The following is a 16,967-nucleotide window of genomic DNA, read 5'->3' on the forward strand; positions in this document are numbered from 1 at the left end:
TTTCGGAGCTCCCAATTCAGTGGTGTTATAAAAGCCCCACCTTCACATTTCAATATAAGTAAAATATTTTCACATGAAAATTTCTTATTCGTCCACATCCCACACGTAATGTAAACACGGCAACCACCCGGATAACAGTGTTTACTCAAGAAGGTGGAAAATGAAAATTTTGATTTTGGGACATGACTTTAAATGAGCTGTAAAAATTATGTCTTATTAGCTATCCTTTCACCGATAACAGTCAAGATTTTGTTTTTGCGAGCTGACCAGAGAAGACCAACTGGTCACTTGGTCTTTATTGCTGTAACTTGGATTCTCATTCTAATGAAATGGTCGGAGATGTCACTGTAATACACCGGCGAAGCGGGAGCAAATGCTACAAAAGTACAAATGATTAAATCCAATTTTGCCAAATTTTGAATGAAGAAGTTGTCGTTATGTTACCGTTAAGATTTAAACGGACAGTTCTTTGACTGCCACATGTACTGACAGATATTGAGATGACAACATGAAAAAGAATATCAAGACAGCAGTTAAATTAAGGAATAATAATAATTTAAGTTCCTTAATTGCTTCTTTATTATCTTTTATTTTAGTAGTTGCTTTGTTTAATAAATGTCATTGGTCGAGTCGACAGAAAAGACTTGGGAAGAAGAATCACAAGATTCTCTCTCTACCTTCTAAAATCTAAACAACAGTAGAATACTAATCTCTCTGGCGGCATTTCTGTTTGTTCATGGACAGTGGAAAGAAGTAACCTAGAAGAAGAAGAAGAAGGACTGAAAGGTATATGAAACTTTCTTTTTTTGGCTTCAATTTTTGATTTTGTTAAGATTTTCAATTTCATTTCTTGATTTATGAAGTGGGTTTTGGATAGTTTGGGTGAATTTGTTTTGGGGTTACAGTAACTCTTGATGTTAGGATTCTAACCTAGGTTTTCAAGTAGATCTTTAAGTTTAAAGAGCAAAATCTTGAGTTTGGAACAATGGGTTGTTCTGATTTGGTTTCTTTTCCAGTAGATTCTTTGCCTTTATTTGTAATTTTGTGATTTTTCAGAAATGGGTTTGTTGAAATACTTTACCTAGCGCCTAAGGAGCCTAGGAGAGCGCCTAGTATACCATAATGTCATTACTGAACCAATTTTGGTACCAGTAAAGTGCTTATTCATTGTTATGATGAGTATTATGAATATCTTAGTTATGTTGAAGTGAAATGAAGAATGTGGATTTTGTATAATTTGGATGTGAGAAGTGAGAATTTTATTATGTGCAGTCTTAGAGTCTGTTTATATTATTTTTGCCTTGTGTGAAACTTGATAAAAAATTGTCTTGTTTGATGGTAGGATGAGTTCCAATGGAGATGTGAAAGCCGCTAAGGGAGTTGGGGAAGAAATAGAATCACACAGTGGGATGCCTGATAAAGTTAAGCCGAAAACACCTCTTAACATTTCAGTATCTCGGACGGGGCTATTAAGTGAGGAAAAAACGCAAAAAGGGTTTTTGAATGTCTTTAGATCTCTCGGGTTTTTGAATATTAATTCTTCCACACAAAGGTTGCTTTCGCCCTCAGTTAAGTTCCGGCAGATTGCAGAGGGCAGAGATGATGTTTCACGTGCAGTTCCTTCTTCTACTAGTTTTAAGACTTTTCGAGAGCGCTTCAGTATGCACTTATCTAAAGACATGAATTGGGATTCTCTGAAGAAAATAAGTAAAGAATGGATCAGAGACCCTATGAACATGGCGCTTTTTGTTTGGATATTAGTTGTTGCTGTATCAGGTGCCATCCTTGCCATGGTTATGCTAGGAATGTTGAACCACGCAATACCAAAGAAGTCATCGAGAAATGCCTGGTTTGAAGTGAACAATCAAATCCTGAATGCCCTTTTCACTCTTATGTGTTTGTATCAGCACCCAAAGCGGTTTTATCACTTTGTGCTTTTGTGTAGATGGAAGCCAGAAGATATTTCTAGACTCCGGAAGATTTACTGCAAGGATGGTACTCGTAAACCGCACGAATGGGCTCACATGATGGTTGTTGTGGCTCTGCTCAATTTGAACTGTTTTGCGCAGTATGCTTTGTGTAGCCTCAATTTGGGATACAGTAGATCTGAACGGCCTGCCATCGGGGTTGGTATTACCATAACGGTTGCTATCGGATCAGTTGCATTTGCAGGAGTATACACCATAGTCAGCCCTCTTGGCAAGGATTATGAGTGCGAAACAGATGTAGAAGCACAAAATCAGATCACCGAATCTCAGGTTGATAAACCTATCATTGGCAGAAGGAAATCTTTTCAAAAGAGATTCTCATTTACAGTAAGAGACGATCAAAGGGTTGTTGAGAACAACCCTGAGTGGAGTGGAGGACTCTTTGATCTATGGGAAGACATTAAACTTGCATATCTCACACTTTTCTGTAGTTTCTGTGTTTTCGGGTGGAACATGGAAAGACTTGGTTTCGGTAATATGTATGTTCACATAGCAACTTTCATTCTCTTTTGTACGGCTCCTTTCTTCATCTTTTACCTGGCTGCGATTAATATCCATAATGATATAGTCCAGCAAGTGATGAGTTATACTGGTATCGCGCTTTGTGTATTTGGTTTGCTCTACGGGGGCTTCTGGAGGATTCAGATGAGGAAAAGATACAAATTGCCTGCAAATAACTTTTGTTGTCATAAACCAGGAGTTACTGATTGTATGCAGTGGCTTTTCTGTTGTTGGTGCTCTCTGGCTCAGGAGGTAAGAACTGGGGATCTTTATGATATCGTGGAAGACAAGTTTTACAGAAAAGAAACGAATGGGGATGATCAAACTATGCTGCACCCTCTGGCTAGGGAGAGTGGATCTGTTCACTCAAGATTGAGCCAAGGATCTCCACTTCGGAGCAGCTCTAGCCCATCCAACCCTGGAGTGATGAACTCCCCTAGCCCTAGTAGATTTTCAAATGAAAATGATGTGGCAAGTAGGTATATGCCTGTATTGTTGGAAGGGTCTTCAATTGGAGATGAAGACAGAACCATGCAGCCCCCTTCTCCCTTATCGATTCGCCGTGAAAGTGATAAACCTGGTTCAGGAACACCGTGACCTATGTGGCCTTTAGTCTTCAGGGATTTGGGAAGTCGATCCAAGAGTAAGTACTGTACTTCCACTAAAAAAAATCGTCTTTTTATATCATTTTGTATTTCCACCGTCTCTTCTTACTGTTCGAAATATATATACATCTGTAGATACTGTTTCATTCTAATATGGCGAGCAGTTTTTTACACAGTTTGCTTATATTAGGAAAGTAGATACGGTACTGCAATGAACTTCGATTTTCTCTCAACAGCATTGTAAATTTCTGAGCATAGAACTAGAGTTTTAGACTAGTTGTAAGTTGTGCATATTTAGCAAATTTTCTGGTAATGCTTAACAGACTTATGAAATGTTAGATCTGTAGCAAGTAAAGTAGTCTTCCAGCTTGTGTCACAAATCCATTAACTAGTGCTCGGAAACATGTAAAACTCAACTCTGAAAGAGTCACAAATCAAGTACACATCTGGTTATTAGCTAGCTGAGTTCGGTTTAGTCAGCGAATTGCGGGCATTCATTTTGCATCTAGCACTCTTGTATCAAGAGAATAACTAAAACAATCATTGGTGCTTGTTACATGCTTGTTATGAACTTGGTCTGTTTTGAATCTTGTTCGGAGCACACTGACACTGGAGACATTTTGGTATCGGCAAATTAGATCCCGTGCCTCTCTCATATCCCTATAGCATGTTTTCTGATAGAAACAAAGATAGGTGATCCAGGATAGATAAGCCAGTGAAGTTACAAGGGCATCAGTTAGCTCCTATGGTTTCACTGAGAGGACTAGTACATTATTTCCATACATCCTGCTTCTAAATGTGCCTTGATTTGCAGAATTGTATTGCTCGATTGGAAAAAGAAAAAGGTAAAGAAGAAGTGGGGATTGTTCTATACGTTATCCCTTGTCATCTTTGTTTCAGTGTCCCTTGTTTCTTCAATTGTCTTTTGCACTGTAGCAGGTCTTTAGAAGACCATTTCATGGGCCACTTTGGGGTTATGTCTTTACTTTATCCCTTGTTCTCATTTTTCAGTGTCCCTTGCTAAATTTTGTTGAACCAGATACTACATTTTTGTTACTCTTTAAGGCGAAAAGAAGTGGCCAATTAGTCGATGATGAGACATATTGCCCCATTTCTTGTTTATCTTGAATTTTGTTGGACACGAGTCAGATTTTACTCCTCACACTCTTTCTAGTATTAGAAGTAGCACTGAATATGTAAAACCCAAGGGACGCAAATTGAGGGGTTAAGGCTGGGAGATGTTGGACCTCAAAATAGAAAGGTTAAGTGATTGCTATCGGTGTGCCAATTGAATCTTTTACTAATTCTTTACTGAAATATGACTCTTTTGCGCACCCGACTGAATAGAATACGTATTAAAACACTGTTGAGAGAGAAAGTTCTTGAAGGAACAACCACACTTGATGATGATGATCATCTTAATTCTAGTGGCAATGCAGAGTTTCTAATTCCCCATGATACAAGTATAGAATTCAGGCATCAGCATTCCACTCTGCCGATTGTAAACTTTAAACTTATCCATGAAATTTGTCACATTTCTTTCCTTGGCCCTCCTTAGTAGTGGAGGTGTAAAACGTGCCGGCCCGGCACACGAATTCACGTGCTTCACGTACCATGTGCTGTGCTTTACTAGTCAAAAGCTAGGCACAACACATCACACCGGCACAGCACACGAATAAACGTGTTGTGCTGGCACATGTGCTATAAATAATTTGAAATTACTTAATGTATACATTAAGTCGGACATTATCATGAGAAATTAATTAGACAACATGTCATTTGAAATTATTTGAAGTAAAATTAACAAGTTTATTCAATAAAAAGAAATAGCACATCAAATATAAAATTGGATTATTGTAAGACAAATTAATGTTCTAGTTAAATATAGGTGACGACATTATAACAACCATATTGAAATATATTTTCCAAATATTAAGGTATTATATGTGTTGTTATAAATAAGCCACATAAAATGTTAAAAAACTAGCTTGAACAGTGACTCTTTTGTGAAATATACAAAAAATGTGATGTATTATGCCTTGTTATGTGGTGTATTTGTACCTGTTATGACGTGCTTTCTTAACGTGATGTGCTGGCCTGGGCCACGTGCTTATCCGTGCCGCGTGTTATGCTGTGCTACTGTGCCAATTAGTCAAACCCAGCACGTCCCATTTAACTCACGTGTTGTGCCGTGCTGGGCTGCGCCCAAATTTTAGCGTGTTGTGCTGGGCTGTGCTCTTGCTGGCACAGCCCAATTTACACCTCTACTCCTTAGCACTATACCATTACAAATTTGCAAGCCCACCATATTTATTTTACACAAAATTGGTTAAAAAGACCAAAATCAATAATTTCTGGGTAAAAAGACATCTAGATTTTGATACTGTTTAAAAGGACAAAATGATAAAAATAGTCAGGATGTAAACTGTTTCATCCTCGCTATTTTTTAAGTTTAAGCCAGGATGATTCCAGTTTCATCCTTGCTATTTCTTTTGTGTCCATCTCACCCATACTAATTTTTACTCGTCCATTAAAACCGTGTTTTAAAAATATTTGGACAAATGACCAATTTTCTGTTTATTTTATTAGCCGTGTGATTTTTGCACTACTATATTGCATGGACACCAAGCAGCTACATGCTAATTTTGGTTCCAAAATATAATGTAAATTTTCGTTGCTATTTGAAAATACCATGAGAAAAAGTTCGTCCATCGCAATTTTTATTTTTGCAATTCCAAAATGGCTATTAAAATTCACAAAGTTTATATTTGCACGTTCGAATATTTGCAGCTAAACAAGAGTCAGCGAGACAGAAAAATGTCAAACATTTGCATCACCATGTTATTTTATAATTTTTGTCAACCAAATCCACTTTAACAATGAAGTGCAAAACACCTCAGTTAGCTATAAACATTGCATTTTTTTTGTTATATATGTATAACTTTTGCCACTTCTTCATTGGTAATCCAAGTAGAGCCATTAATGGTCGGTTTAATCTGGAAAGTTGCGAGGGCTTGGATAATCTAAGCTGCAACTCACAATGGATTAATTAAGTGGTTTTATGACTTAGTGGGTACTCGACTAAGATCCCAATCTCTCTAGAATGATCCTATAAAAGAGACTCTTTAACTTGTCTCGTTTCGATTCAATCCTTACCAATTTTCATTTGCACCATTGAAAGAGCTTCTCTCAAATATAGTCTATCGATATCTATATTCTTCTTGATCATTTCGAAGAAGCTATCAGGAGTACACAGGTCTTTCTTGCACTCGCGGTTCGAATTGGTAAGTGGTACAATGGCAAAAACAAAGGAACTGACGGAGGCAAGTAATAGAAGGACCATTCGTGCCTTCTACGAAGCCCTTAACGGCCGAGACGTAGAGACTATCCAACGACTGCTTGCTTCAGACATAGAATGGTGGTACCATGGTCCACCAGGTCACCAGTACTTGATGCAGTTTCTCACTGGGACTAGTTCTAATAGTTGTACTGGTAGTAGAACCTCCTCAGCGTCTTCATCATCGTCCTCAGATGACCATGAAGATATTGAAGATTCGTTCTTGTTTGTGCCAAGTTCTATCACTGCTTTTGGTTCATTAGTCGTGGTTGAAGGATGCCATCTCAGTCGTCTAGTATCGTGGGTTCATGTTTGGACAGTCAGTGATGATAATGGGATAGTTACACAATTAAGAGAGTACTTCAATACATCCCTTACGATTAAGCGTTTTGAGAATAATTGGAATAGCAACACAAGCAAGTCTTCCACTTCAAAATCATCAAGGACTTCTCCGTTGGTTAACTCGGCTGTCTGGGAGAGCAAGCTCTCTAGTACGATCGGGAAATCCGTTCCAGGTCTTCTCCTTGCCATTTAGCTAGGAACAACACTAACAACATTCCATAGCTCATATGCCGTAATGCCCATCCATCTAATGGTTAGATATATACATATACACGCGTAGTACACTGAGCGTAGTATATATATATATATATATATCACGCTCTACTGCAAGCTGTAATACCTACGCTATATATCAAAATAAAAAGACTTGTATTCTTCTTCTACCCTTGGTATGAGTAAACATGAAATCCTTGCTTTTTAATGTCCTTTCACAAAATTCTAAACAAACTTGTACAAAAAGTTGAACCCGTTTCCCTATTGGCGTCAACCCTTCAGCTAAAACTACAAAATTGAACCTAACTTGGAAATGCATCTGCTGATTCACGTGTGTAACTATTCTACTAAACAAGTTCAATCTGACACAACTTCTGAAACTGTCATGCATAATGTAGTCAATCATCCCTTTCCAATCGGAAAAGCAAAGATTCTTGCATTGCTACAATTTTGCAAAGCCCACATCTGTTACAAATCAGTGATGGGCAGTTAATATCTCCACATCTATCTTGTTAATTATCTTTCTACTGCCTGCCATATCAAGAATGTTGATATGTCCGAGTTGGTCTAAGGCGACCAGCTCCGAAAGGGCGTGGGTTAAAACAAGTACGGTCCGTACGGATAACAAGAGCCGACACAAGAAGCAAATCCAAGAAAGTTTTTGTTATAACAGAGGGATGGCTGGCTTTCCAAATGGTGAGAATTCTTCTTTCTTCATACTACCTGATATTACGTGAGTAGATGAAACTAAATCTAAAAACATGATGAGAAGGCTTAAAGATTGCTAAAGGCGAAGAACTTAGATCAAACCAAGCGAAGAAAACAAACTAACTCCGGCGGCAACAAGTTTGATTCCCTTGGCAGCTAATTCGGTTTTGCTGGTTTTCTCGATCTCGGGTTCAGCACCTCCCGACATCGTAGTAGGGTTACATGCGCTTTCTAACGCCTTCCACATGTTGTTGATGTCGTCTACGTCAGGTAGTTCGTTGTTATCCAGCCACTGAATAGCATGGTCGAGTGCATCCTCCATCTTCTTCTTATCATCCAATGCTAGCTTCTCTCTGCTATTATCTATGTATTTCCTGATTTCGTACGTGTAATTCTCAAAGGAATTCCTTGCCTCTACCTTAGACTTGTATTCATCATCCGCTGCCTTGTATTCTTCAGCCTCTCGAACCAACCTATCAATCTCAGCCTTCGAGATCCTCCCCTTGTTATTTGTAATCGTGATCATATTTTTACTCCCTGATGTCTTGTCTTCGCCAGACACAGTCATTATGCCATTTGAATCCACATCAAAGCATACTGTTACCCTACTAACACTGTAGTTGCAGGAAATTCCACAACTAACACCCCTTCAACAATTTTTAGATCTAAACTTATTTAACATGAAAATGAAGATAAAAATGATGGAAATGTAAAATAAGACACAAGATTTACGTGGTTTGATCAATGTGATCTACATCCACGGGGTTAGGGTTCACTATGATTGTTGAAATTACATTTGGATTACATTGAGACTCCATTAATAAGTATTTGGAGCTCTTCTCTCTCTCTCCTGCTTTTCTCTTTATATATGTATTTACATAGTGGATGACAGCTAAGAGATCCTTTATTTTCGGAATCTCTATGCGATACACTCGCTCATGTACACTCACTCGTTCTCGCACAGACTATACTTCGCATAGATCTTTACACTTTACTCATGACTTTGCTGACATCATCAGGTGTGTCATCTCAACCTTGATGTGTGCGATCTCCCTCGTTTAAGTTATATAGTCTTCACTTCGCATGCTTACTAACATGTGCAATATTTTGTTGGATGCAACAATCAAAAACAAGGAAAAATCAAATAAGCAAAAGTTATTGATACTTAGCTCTTTTATAATGGAAGTGATCGATTTGATGAAACGGACGAGCTCCCCATATCTCTGTAACAGCAACAAGGAAAAACTTTGGAAAAACAGAGTGAGTCACGTGTTCAACACGTTGCCCTTAAGACATTAGCGCCCGGCTACACTCAAGAGTGATTCTATAGCCCTCACAGGACGGATATCTCCAAGATAAAACACCCTACTACACCTACTACTAGTATATGTAGTAGATGCTCAACTTGAGCTTGGCAACTCCGAAAAAACCATAAAGGAAAAACTCGAACACTTGAGAAAACAATATAAAATGTTTTTTCCCTTAGGGGTCCCTCTAAATATAGAGAAACTCTTTTCCCATATATTTTACAAAAGTAGTGAATTTTTTTGTATAATTGACAAATACAACTTAAGAAGAAAAACTCCCCGATGTGGGGCTAAAAGGTTTATATAGTTTCTTAAAACTACTAAAAATTGGAAACTCCACAATGTGGGACTAATAAGTTTCATTCACAAAAGAAAACAATAAATAATAATTTTTATTAAAACTTTAAAAAAATTATTTTTTATTAATGGTTTTCCAACAATCCCCCACATGAATGAAAACTCAATAAAACATGAAAACACAGATAGATCTTGGTAAATCAACATCCCAATCTCACGATCCAAACAGACTGATTGTGCAAGTGTTGAAGTCATACTAGTCATTTCTACATCCTCTACCTCACACAAAAGTGTGTTGACCCCAGGGTCATACTATGGATTGCACAAATCATAATAGTATTGAGAGCTTTCATCTCTATTTCTCACATGGTGAGACTATAGGTATCTTTCACCAAAGTGAAAAAGCATGAACTAGTGAACCCTTAGTGACCTTTAGGTCTTAAGTTCCAGTAATACCAAAACCATCAAAACGAAAATCACATAAAAAGCGCAGGAAATACCATTTTAGGCAGAGGTGTCCATGAGGTCTTGAACCTTTCCTTAGTGAGATATTACTGGAATTACTTGCTAGAGACGGTGAACTATGTCTTGACCTGCTAGCATTTGATGTAATTCGCGATAACAACCACGGGTGATATCTCCAAGGTTGCTGCCAAGCTCGTGCCGTTTTGTCCAATTTGGCCCTGGACAAATCCTGTTTCTCAGAATGCTCTAGAGAATCAAAACTCATATTCTCATAGGAAGCGGCCCACTTCCTCATTCAGATAGGTGAGTTTCCATAAATTTGCCAAAGTTGAGTACCACAGTGGATAAGATATGGGAAGCTGCCATCCTAATGGAAGATATTCCAGAACCACATAATGCAGGAGACGAACCACCACCAGGGAGGAGGAGTAAAAAAATTTGTGTATATCATAAATTTCACGGTCACACAACAAGTAACTGCAGAAATGTAAGGAAAATCATATTAAGGATGATTTTAACAGGGAAAGTTGAACCATTTCTTAGCACAACCAAAGAATTTGCCACCACCACCACCAAGGGGAAATGAGTATAAAGCGGATAATGGAAAGAGTGTACATATAATTGAAGTAGGTGCGAAAGCGAAGAACTTGTATTGTAATTCGATTATACATTCATTCAAGAATATAGAAGATTTCCATGATAATATCTTAAGTCGGGTGTATGCGAGAGATGTTGAAGGCAAAAAGATCTTAAATCTTGTGAAAGTATCACCATTAAAAGAGTAGCAAAAACAAGTTATCTCATTCAGTGCGAAGAAACACCAGGCGGAGGAGAATCACATGAATGTCCATTGGTGGTAAGATTAGGAATTAATCCAAATCCGAAAGCAGAGGATGATGAAGAGGATGAAGCAAATACATGGGATATGAATAGAATACTAATAGATACTGGGAGTTTTGTTGATATCCTTTTCTATCACATATACAAAATAATCGGCGGAAGAGATCACGAGTTAATTCCTTCAACATACAAAATTTATGGATTTAATGGAGCTGCGAACAAGCCAAAAGGAGAAGTGACAATGCGAATTCGCCTACAGAACCTATCAACGGACATTGTTTTCTGTGTAGTGGATGTCGAATCACCTTATAATGCTTTGATTGGTAGACCATGGTTGCACAATATACTGGGAGTGGCATCGACATTTCACCAGTGCATAAAGTTCCCTTTGCCTAATGGAATTGGAATAATCAGAGGAGATACAATTGAAAGTATGAACTGTCAAGAAATCGACATTGATAAGTGCGGAGAAAGAGAAAGTAAGCGAAGGAATTGGAAACAGCGTATCGCAAAGAGTCAAAGAGCTGAGAAGTTAATGGTAAATGCAGTATATAAAGTTGAGGAATGCACAAACTTTTGCAGAAATTAAAGCTGAGAAGTTAATTGTAAACAAATAAGCAGAATACTGAAGCAGAATCTTCTGCGAATAACAGTGCTAAGCGAATCAGACATATTGGTTCTATAGAAGAAGGAAGCATGCAGAGGAAGAAGTTCTATTTTCAAGACAAAAACAAAGGATACTAAGAATCTCGCATAGAGGAGAATGAAAGATTATGCGAACTAATATTATGCAAAACATTTGCAAGCTTAAGGAGACAAAAAGAGTAGTATGAGGAATGCACATGCTTTTCTGTGAAACAAAAACAATAAAAAATCTTTGTACTAGAGTTGTGAAAACTCAGATATTTGAAATATGGAATGAAAAATTCAAATTTCATATAGTGATATTATGTCAAAGAAAAAAGAAAGAGTTAAATCTTTAAATAAGACCTTAAAATAAGGCAACATAAATGATATTTATTATCAGATAGACTAGGAATCTGAATATGGCGTGCAACCTAGTTCGCATATATGCAAGAGGCAGAAAAGTAGGACCTATCGCACGTCATAGTTGGAGAAACTTAGAAAGCATGACTCAAGGAAAAGCAACACCGACCCTGGAACTTGGTTGTGGAGATTTGGGGTGAGAATAAACGAAAATGCCCATCCGGGAGAGATACCTTAAATTTTCAGTCTAAGATAATAATCTTAGATTGAGAGCCTAAGGTGATAAAGTATCTCTCAAGGAGTGCAGAAACTCGATCAGGGAGCCGAGGTACCCGGTTGAGTCAAGAGTGCCAGGGGCGTCTGAAACGCACCTTGTTTGTCTTGACAAGTCCTGACTATGATGCACTTGGTCCGAAGGTACCCCACCTAGGGTGCAGTCTCGCAACCATAAACCTCATCGGTAGTGTATGCGAGACTGTGAAATCAACTGGTTGTTGAATTACCGGATGGGAAGAGCCATAACCTTAACCCGGTAGACGTAAGCTTCCTTGAAGGGGCAATCAGAGGGGAAGATAAGGACGGTACCCTCCATTAAGGAGCTGAATTGTGTCAAAATACGTAGATGTCATGAGACTTTTTACTCACGGGAGTATTAAGACTTGTCATATTTATGCGATAAAACCTGAAGAGGTAATAATACAAGAAAAAGGTAAGACGAGATCAATGGGTCGATACACTACAGTGTAAAGACTACCTGCGATCTCGTCGCTCAAAAATACGGCAACATAAGACCTTTACATAGGAAGGAAAAATAAGACCTAAGAGAAAAAATTATTGAAGCTAATGCGATAATGTTCGCACAAATAGAAGTTTATGATAAATGATATAAATCATACTTGGCCTATCAAGATGCGTCAATTAACAAGAGGAAAGAATGGGAATGCAAAGGAAATGTTAATTGCCCCATTTAATAGTCTAATATACATGCGAGAAATAATGTTTTCAGCATGAACATGAAGAAAAGAAGATTTGCATTAAAAGGATGAAAGTTAATATCTTCAAGATATACAAAAAGAAAGAAGAATTTACAACAAATGAATTTGTTAAAAAAAATAAAAATATGAAGGATTAATCTTCATTTCCTTCATCTTCTCGCTCAGCATCAAAATCACTAATTTTTTCTTCAGAATCTTCATCTTCTCCATCACTGATTATAATATCAGGAGTAGGTACATTTTCAGGAACCTCTAGAAACTTATAATTCAAGACAGGGATATTATTCTCTAGACAGACTCATTTAACAGCAGTTATACGAGCGCGATTATGTTGTTGCTTGAAACCATACGGGTCCAGTTTTCCTTCAATTGCTGGTACCTGAAGTTGTGATTAGAAGATTCTTCTTCTTTAGCAGTTAAGCGAGTTTCTAAATCTCTAATTCACTCAAGATAATCCTTCTCCTTCACTGCGAAATATGAGTAAGCAAGTTAAAACGACGTAAGATGTTATTCTCGAAGTATGATTAAGCATTAAAGAACAACAAATGACCTTCATAATTGGAAACAATGTCTGCGACCAATGTGGAATGCTCAGTCTGAAGGCTCACATTTACACCTAAATTATTCCTAGAATCATTCAGAACTCTAGCAGCCCAACTAAATTCAGCTTCACTCTCTATAAGCAGTTTAGATCGAATTGAATTTCTTTCTTGAATGAGTGTGTTCCTTTCGCTCAAAGCTGAATCACGTTCTTTCTTAACTTCAGTAAGGGATTCTTGGAACTTTTTTAGTGCTTTCGCACCATTGAGAGCGATTTCATCTTTTTCAGTAATAAGTTTATTCTTCTTCGCTTCCAATACTCGAATTGTTTCTCTACTTTCATAAAGACGATGCTTAAAGCTATTGAATGAGGTTAATGCATTTATGGCTTTGCCTAAGGGTAGTGTATTCCAAATTTAATTCTTCCAAGCTAAGGTTCTCAAATCCTTGAGTGGGATAATTATTTAGGGAAGAATTGAGATGCTCAAAGAGAATTTCAGCATCAGGGAGATTAGCTGCTTCATCTGAAAGGTTATACAAGTCTGCGAACATAATAAAGTAAGAACTGCGAATTATCGCATAAAAGAAAAAGAATGAAGAAAATGATAATTACATACCAATAAGTTCATTATTTATTTCTCGATTCTGGCGAATCAGTTTAGAATTAGTTGAGTTCTCATCTTTAAGTTTGGCATTCTCATTTTTCAGCTTGAGAAGCTTCCTTTCATAATCCACAAAAATTGCATAAGACAAACGAGCTCCTTGCGAGAGTGTAAAAGAAGTATTATGAGTAAATGGAGGGGATACTAAGGAAAAGTTAAAAATAAAGTTGCGAGTATTACCATAGCGTTAAGTGTAAATTGGAGATCTGGATTTATCGCAGAGGAAATTCCACGAAGAGATGGATCCTCCAAGTTAGGAGTGATACATACATTTGAGACCATCTTAAAGGCATGATCCAACCCTCCATGATCAACAGTAGTCAGCATATCCCTAGAAAAAAGGTTTGATAATTCTTTCGCATAAGAATCAATTGATGGATCTTCTTTAGGAGCAAGAATGTCATCATTAGTGGATTCCGAACTTGAGGAAGAATCGTATCTTTTTCGCTTCTTAGAGAGATCATCCATGGACGAAGTCGTTTTGGATGAAAACTTAGACACAGTTTCTTCATAATATTCTTACCCTTGACCAAAGTCTTATCACCCAAAGATTTCACCTATGCGAATAACCGAGATAAGAAACAGAGGAAACAATATTGTTAAAATTAAAAAGGATGTTTCTTACTTTCTTATTCTGCGAAGGTGATGCATTATGTGAAATTTTGGCCTTCTTAGTAGCCTGCAAAGGAAAAATACAGGAAAATAAGAAATTATAAGAAAAGTTATGCGAGATTGAGAATACTTATGTGAAAATTACATACCACTTTCTTTGTCTCACTCTCGGACAATGCGAACTTCCAAGGTTGATAAGAAGAAAGATTATCGGGAAGCGGAAGATCAGAACCATCCTCAGCTTTACCAGAAATGTAGGGACCTTCTAAAATAGTGGGACAATTAAGCCAAATTGAATCATTAGATATGCGGGCACTGTTATTGGATTTGTCATTCCAGTCAACGTCTCACATGATTCTGTTATCTTCAGCAATGCCGTCTTTTCTTCTTAAGAGAACGGCCCATTTGGTTGAATTACTTTTCATAATCCCAACATAATAATGATTGAAGAAATTATCAAGAGTATATTCGGTGGGATCAATAACTTTATCATGATACAATTTGTTTCGGACCTCATAAGGGTAAGAAGACTTTAATCCAGCTGCGCGACGAGAATATTCTAATGCTATTCTAATCGCATCACCACTCAGTTGAAATATTCCCCGTGCGAATCTCTCATCAGCAAGAATTTTATAGAAAAGAGGAATTTCAGGGTTATACAAGGGAATTGGAAGAATTTGAAGTTGCCCTAATGAAACAATGACTCTCTGGTTACTCAACTGTTCAGAGTTGATCAAATTAAAATTAAGTTTGGAGGAATAATCAGTTGATGGAGGAAGAGAAAGTGTATAACCTTTCGAATGAAGTTCTCCCTTTAATTTGGTAAATTATGTCTCCATCTTTTTACCAGCAGGAGCCATTAAAGAATGGGAATGGAGGTTATTTGATAAAGAACAGTAGCAGAGAAGACGAAGAAGAGTAAAAGAAATAAAAAGAATAAAGAAGAAGATAAATGAAGATATATAGGGAAAGTGTGTCCAGTTTTTCAAAATTTCTTCTCATTAATGCGAGAAAATGAATGGATAGAAACAAACGGTTAAAAAGACGTGTCAAAAAATGAATGGTTAAAAAGACACGCGTAAACAAAGGAAGACGGAATTCCGGAAAATTGTCAGCAAAGAAAAATGTGAAAAGACAAGCATATGCGATAATATAGGGTGGGAGTTTCTCATATCGCTCACCCAGTAGAATAAGCGAAATGAGAAGAGGCAGAATGTAGGAGTGAGATATCGCACATGTTAGTAAGTATGCGAAGTGAAGACTATATAACTTAAACGAGGGAGATCGCACACAGCAAGGTTGAGATGATGTAATGGATGATGTCAGCAAAGTCACGAGTAAAGTGTGAAGATCTGTGCGAAGTATGGTCTGTGCGAGAACGAGTGATTGTACATGAGCGAGTGTATCGCATAGAGATTCCGAAAATAAAGGATCTCTTAGCTGTCATCCACTATATAAGATCTTATATAAAGAGGAGAGGTTATTACTTGTAAAAGGGTTCTTTTAGTAAGTATTAGATAAGAAATCAGGAGAGAGAAAGTAAATCTAGAAGCAAGTAAGATTGTTGTAATATTTGTATCCATCTTGTAACCCACTTAAGTCTTGATAATCAATGAAGAGTTTAATGATTATTACCTAATATTGATTATAGTTATAGTGGAATGTGGTTGTGAGGAAACTTGTAACTACAAGTATCGTAAAATATAACCCAAGTATCAGATTACAGTTCTTAAAGAGGGTTAGGGTAACATGCAACATTGAGAAACACAGACTAATAGAGAGAAGTCGACTTGCTGGAAGATTTCCTTATATTCCAAAGAACCAGTAACTCAGTCACATTCCTTCGTCAGCCCTATTCCTTATCAAGGAAAGTTGCTACTTGCTAGCATTAGTTATATAGGCATTATATAGCTTTAGAGATGCTTTATGAATCATATTAGTTACACAGTGGAGAAGCTGACATGTACTAGGACATATCTAATAACTCATGCTATTCTGAAGAAGGAAACTACTTGTTATCCCCCGAAATCGTCCCCTAATTTTTCCCTCCAATAGGTGTCAACCCGCATTTACTGCTTCATGGCATTTGCGTGGGACCAACAACTACCATAAAGGTTCAACACTGATGACACCTAATGGAGGGAAAATTTAGGGGAAGATTTTGGGGGATAACAAGTAGGTTTAATTTCCAAGGGCAATTTACAGAAATATGCCTGTTTTTTTTTATAGTTTGCAAAACTAGGCCTGTTTTTTTATTTATTGCAAAACTAGGTAAGTTTTGACCAAAAGTGATGGATGGAAAGTTAGTTGCAGTTATCTTCCAACTGTCAAAGGTTCCCCAGCTTAAAGGACGTTTTAGTCCTTCAATGTTCCATCAACTACACATATTTTCAAAATGGAGCTAAAATATATCGGTGAGTTGACTCGGCTAACTATGATTCAGACAGAGTTTTGGATTTTTCTGGTGTTTCTCAGGCCGAGTTTAGGCCGATTTCTTCTCATTCCGGCACAATCATCTGCCAATTGCAGCAGTTGCAGAACCTTGTTCCTGCAATTCTTCTTTGTTTT

The 16,967-nt window shown here is 37.4% G+C and overlaps 3 protein-coding genes across 3 annotated transcripts; 2 read left to right on the forward strand and 1 right to left on the reverse strand.

The window, feature by feature from the left end:
• Nucleotides 1-592: 592 nt before the first annotated feature.
• On the forward strand, nucleotides 593-3,269 carry LOC113357766. Its single transcript, XM_026601220.1, has 2 exons — nucleotides 593-786; nucleotides 1,343-3,269. The coding sequence occupies exon 2, from the start codon at nucleotides 1,344-1,346 to the stop codon at nucleotides 3,084-3,086; it is 1,743 nt and encodes a 580-aa protein (XP_026457005.1). The 5' UTR covers nucleotides 593-786; nucleotide 1,343; the 3' UTR covers nucleotides 3,087-3,269.
• Nucleotides 3,270-6,264: 2,995 nt separating this feature from the next.
• LOC113361742 (senescence associated gene 20-like) lies at nucleotides 6,265-7,055 on the forward strand. Its single transcript, XM_026604877.1, has one exon. It carries the CDS (start codon nucleotides 6,391-6,393, stop codon nucleotides 6,964-6,966), a length of 576 nt encoding a protein of 191 aa, XP_026460662.1. The 5' UTR covers nucleotides 6,265-6,390; the 3' UTR covers nucleotides 6,967-7,055.
• Nucleotides 7,056-7,785: 730 nt separating this feature from the next.
• On the reverse strand, nucleotides 7,786-8,262 carry LOC113360179 (heat shock 70 kDa protein-like). Its single transcript, XM_026603716.1, has one exon. It carries the CDS (start codon nucleotides 8,260-8,262, stop codon nucleotides 7,786-7,788), a length of 477 nt encoding a protein of 158 aa, XP_026459501.1.
• Nucleotides 8,263-16,967: the final 8,705 nt, after the last annotated feature.

The sequence above is a fragment of the Papaver somniferum genome, chromosome 3 (assembly GCF_003573695.1).
Source record: "Papaver somniferum cultivar HN1 chromosome 3, ASM357369v1, whole genome shotgun sequence".
Classification (NCBI taxonomy): Eukaryota; Viridiplantae; Streptophyta; class Magnoliopsida; order Ranunculales; family Papaveraceae; genus Papaver; species Papaver somniferum.

Excerpts from the sequence above, each read along its gene's own strand:
- LOC113357766 (XM_026601220.1), top strand. The coding sequence starts at position 1,344 with ATGAGTTCCAATGGAGATGTGAAAGCCGCTAAGGGAGTTGGGGAAGAA.
- LOC113361742 (XM_026604877.1), top strand. The coding sequence starts at position 6,391 with ATGGCAAAAACAAAGGAACTGACGGAGGCAAGTAATAGAAGGACCATT.
- LOC113360179 (XM_026603716.1), bottom strand. The coding sequence starts at position 8,262 with ATGACTGTGTCTGGCGAAGACAAGACATCAGGGAGTAAAAATATGATC.